Below are 4,779 nucleotides of genomic sequence, written 5' to 3'. Positions count from 1 at the left end.
GTGGCCGTCGCCGCTTCCTCGCTCTGGCGCTGTGTGCTCTGGGCCCGGTTTGGGAGGCGACTCGGAACTCCCGTCCTATGGGAGGCACTCGGGGCTTCTGCGCTGCGGGGGAAGAGGGAGAGGGCGAGGGAGCGGGAGGTAGACTGGAGCCTTGGGCCGAGAGGAGGCCGGGGACAGCCGCTCCTCCCGCAGCGCGGCACCCCGGGCTGCTCGCTTGCAAGGCAGAGGGGAACTCTTCCTTTCCCCCTCCTCGGATCTGGCGTGGCTTCTCACTCAGGGAAGGGAAAAGCAAAAGCTCTGCCTCGCGGCCGCCGTTCACTTTCTGCTTGCTCTCCCTCAGCGTGGAGTAGCCCTGATCCCCCTTGGCCCTGATCACTCGCGGTGCCCCGCAGCCGTGGAGCTGCGTCAGCGTACGTTGTGGTGCTAATCAACTTTAATTTTAAACTGTTGTCATCACGAATATGTGTTTAAGTCAAGTGTAAATCCTTCCTAGTGCTGTCCCTTGTTGGTCTTTCTATATGTGTTTTTAATTATATTTATACGAAGAACCCAGTAATGCTGGAGATACTTAAGACTAGGTTCTCATTGATATAAACCATCCGAAGCACTCATCCATTTTAAAATGGAAATAAAACGTGTAAAACTGCATAAGCTTTGGGTTTGAAATATACACTTTTAGGCTTCAAATATAGTCCAATTAATAATGCATCCTTTAAGACAACTTGACGTAAACCACTTTGTGCCTAGTGTATGGGCTTTGCTTGGTATCTGTCATTTTAGGGTCATTTTTAGTGTTAGCATTTGTAAATCAGCTCAAGTTAATTAAATTTATTATTGTAGTGTTATTCCTGAACAACATGATGTTCAGAGCTAAATTAAATTTTTGCAGGTTCTGTATCTGAGATGTCCATAAATGAGGCATGGCAAATTGTAATACAGACTTCATGCATATATGTTTTTGAGGTACACTCTAGTTTAGTCCCTCACCTACATCTTGAAGCCTTATAAGTAGTTTACAACTCATGGTTAAATTATGGGGTAGGAACTTTAGAAAACAATTTGACAAGTTTAAAAGAACACCATCCAATTACACAAGCTAAACTAAATTTGCTTTTATGCTATAGACCTAGCAACATATTTTAGATTAATCCATACTACAATTAAATTATAGTTTGATCTTGATTGTATATTTTGAGATAGGTTTTAAATTATTTGACTAGTCTGCAGTGTTCAGCATGTTATTTTGTGGAAGTATTCACTACTTTGAAAGAAAAATCGGGCTGAGGTTTTATTTCTTTTTAATATATTTGTTTTTAGACACATATGTATAATTTTCAGACATTTTTCATGTTGGATTTTTTTCCATGAACTGTAATAAGAATTACTATTCCTTCTAAAGGAATAGTAATCTAAAATGTTGTTTGTCTTCTAACAAGTTTTTGGAGTTCCTGCATTCATAAATAGCAGGAAATTGCTGATATCTTGCCAAGACCAGTAATGTAGAGAGGCTGTAGAGTAAGCACACTAAATAGTAGAGCTGTGAGATCTTGCCAAGCTATGAGATTTGATGTGTAAAACTATTTATTGGCTGAAAATCCATAAATAAACTGTACCATGAAGATAACCCTTTATTATTAATTGGAACTTATGCAATAGTATTAAAAAAAAAATCTGTTAATGCTTACTGTTTCAGATATACAATGAAAAAGAGCTACTCCAAGGAAAGCTGGATCTGCTTAGTGATACCAACATGGTGGATTTTGCTATGGATGTGTACAAAAATCTTTATTCTGATGAAATTCCACACGGTAAGTTGCTCATTTAGAAGTCTATCTTAATTTTCATCTGTCAAATTAAACACTATTGCACAATGATTTGGGGTTACTGAAGTTTAAAGCATCCAGTATATTATGTCTAGATTTCCATTTTAAGTAATTCCATTAATCTGACTGTCCATGATTGATTTTTAGACTTAGAGGAGATACAGATGTTTTTGAAAATGTGTGCTTTCCTCAGTTCTGTCATGGGACTGGTAACAGATAATGACAAACAGAGGTTTTTGCTTTTGTAATCGAACAAACAGTTGTAATGATCATTTCACCTTTAGGTTACTTATCAGTTCCACTGATTGTCTGAGGGCTGTAAAAATCTCAAAGTTGAATAGATTTTCCTCTTTCTTTCCTTTCTCCAGGCTTTCTAAACTTTTGAAGAATATTACTGTTATCAGTAGTAAATAAGTAGTAAAATGCTAAAGTAGTAAGCGGCAAAAGAAATAGCAATCCTAGCACACTTTCACAAAGTAACTAGTCTAATGTGTTTAATATTCTGATTACAGCCACTTATTTAAGCAGGTTGCTAAGTATATAATTTCATAAGGTCTTATACTTTCAAGTAAGTTGAATGAATTTCATCACTGGGAGAGCTCTGCTTTCAAATAGTCTAACAGCTTTCACACTTACAATGTTGCTCTTAGACCATTTTCAAACATCTCTTAAGATTTTTCACATCATCGGTTTGGCAGGATTTTTTTTTTTGTATGATGACTTACACTGGTCTGTGGCTTCTGTTCAACAGCCTAAAATTAGTGTAAGCAGAGGTAATACTTTCACTCAACAGCAGTTGTTCAGGGTGCTTGCTTGTACAGTTTTCTATGAAAAGGTCTCAACTTTGAGATTTCTCTAGTTTGTGTCATCTTCATGCATCAGTGCTAATCAGAATGTATATACAGACAGGTTCTTTTTTGTGGGATCACTGGCTTCATTAGAATTTTACACTGATATATATTTTTTTTTGTGAAGACCTCACCGTTTTAAGTATTCAGAACTTAGTTCACTTATGCTATTGTACTTAGAAATGTCCCTGCATAATTTATAGTTGCTTTTGTCTTGTCTTCTGTGTGGTTAGCTTACAATTACACAGCCAGGAGATGTCACAGGAGAACATTTTTATACTCTTAGTAAGTCAACTGAATGGTTTTTCTCTCATCTGTTTACCCCTTCCTCTTATAATCTCAAGATTCATCTGAAGTTGGAGATAATTTCTCCTTACTGGAACATTCCCTATCAGGCAAGTCATTGTTAGATTCAGGTTGGGTCACAAGTATGGTGTTAGTCACTTTGGATCTCCTTCACAGATATATATGTTGCCAAATCACAAAAGAAATGTCTAATAGATTCACTGTGTCACTTGAGTGCCCTGGTACATGGCTCCTCTGATCCCATATGTTTCTTGGCTCATATAGTCGATCTCAGGGTGCTACTGGTTTGGGTTTTTTTTCTTTAGGTTTTGTTGGGGTTGGTTTTTTTTTTTTCAAACTTACAGGCATTTCTGAATTTGAAGGGTGCATTTTATTGCACTGGTAGCACTTGGTGAGGAAGTTTGGGTCTGTAAAATAGTAACTGTAAAGCTGTTTGTTCTGTTTCCTAACTATTTTTCGTAACAGGTTTTATGTGCTAATTGAGCGTGCATAGTATTCGAAATAATAATTTTGCAGTTTGAGCTGCTTTAAATTCTTTTTGGTTTTTTTTGGGTTTTTTTTGGTTAAATATTCTAAAAATGTGCTTTCAGAACCTACTCAGTTAGAGGGGAGAAAAAAAAATCTTGTTGGTGTTGTCATAGCACTGTTTAATTTTTTCAAAGTGTATCTGGAGTAAGTGAACTTACTTCAAAGATTGTTTCTCCCTTAGTGGAAGCCTGAAGATTACCCTGTCTAATGCAGACTCTACTTCAGCTATACCTGCACTTCAGTGACTTGGTCAGAACGTCACACAGGAGGAAAGAAACCAAATGTCAGAAGCTTTTTAAGTTAATGAATTGTTAGATACCTCTGGTTTTGTGACATAACTGAGAGGACACGTGAGGGTAGGAATTGGGAAGACAGATTAAAATGTTCTGTCAGCACTGAGTAATTACATACTGGTTTCTGTAAAAATTTCAGGCATTGCATTAAAATCTTATTTTGTTTCTGTGTTTAGCTTTGCGTGAGAAGAGAACAACTGTTGTTGCACAGCTGAAGCAACTTCAAGCTGAAACAGAACCTATTGTCAAGATGTTTGAGGATCCGGAGACTACAAGGCAAATGCAGTCTACTAGGTAATTTCTGACATCATTTCTCAGGATGGTTTGTTGGTACCTCTTAGGTGTTGTTCATAGTAATGCTCTCTGTGTAGTGACTGCAAAGAAAGACATTTTTGTTTCCAGTTGCTATTGCAGTAGTGTTTAATTGAAATTGCTAGACACAATTTACTCTTTTCAGTGCTTTTGCCTGCTCTGTACAAGGCATCTCTGTTGTTCTTAATGTTTGTGAATGAATTTCAGAGAAGTGATGGTCATCATTCAGTGCAGTCACATCACAGCTGAGGTTTCTTTTGGGGAGGTTAGGGGGCTTTTTTAGTTTTTTAGGAATTTTTTGAGGGGAAATATGGAGTGAAACAATTCAGATTCTCTTTTCTAGTAGACTGTCTGCCCTCTCTCTCTTTCCTGCCTTCCACAGAGCATTATGGAGTGCTGTCTGTCTTAGGCTGGGAAGCCTGGCAGATAAGCATCCTTTCAGCCTTGTAGCACATACTTTGAGGAGTCTTGTCCTTCCCTTCCCACTCATCCCATCCCCTGCCCCCCAAACTGGCCAACTTGGTGTAAGGTAGTGCTTACAATAATCTTTCTAAGACATATCCAATTTCTCCTCACTTTGCTTTTGGGAGTAATTAAAGTAGAATGAGTTTGTCTGCACATCATATATAAGGGCTCTGAGAGTTTTCTTATGGTTAAGCCTGAATTGGG

General features: G+C 38.0%; 1 protein-coding gene across 1 annotated transcript in view; it reads left to right on the top strand.

Moving 5' to 3' along the window:
* EIF3E (eukaryotic translation initiation factor 3, subunit E) overlaps positions 1-4,779 on the top strand; it is a 21,509-nt gene that overhangs the window by 210 nt on the left and 16,520 nt on the right. The window contains exons 2-3 of the mRNA XM_010186332.1: positions 1,694-1,808; positions 3,975-4,092. Of these exons, the coding sequence (XP_010184634.1) occupies positions 1,694-1,808; positions 3,975-4,092 (233 nt within the window). The remainder of the gene's footprint in view (positions 1-1,693; positions 1,809-3,974; positions 4,093-4,779) is intronic.

Source organism: Mesitornis unicolor, unplaced genomic scaffold (genome assembly GCF_000695765.1).
Source record: "Mesitornis unicolor isolate BGI_N332 unplaced genomic scaffold, ASM69576v1 scaffold7546, whole genome shotgun sequence".
Lineage (NCBI taxonomy): Eukaryota > Metazoa > Chordata > Aves > Mesitornithiformes > Mesitornithidae > Mesitornis > Mesitornis unicolor.
This window is presented reverse-complemented; position numbering and strand designations above follow the sequence as displayed.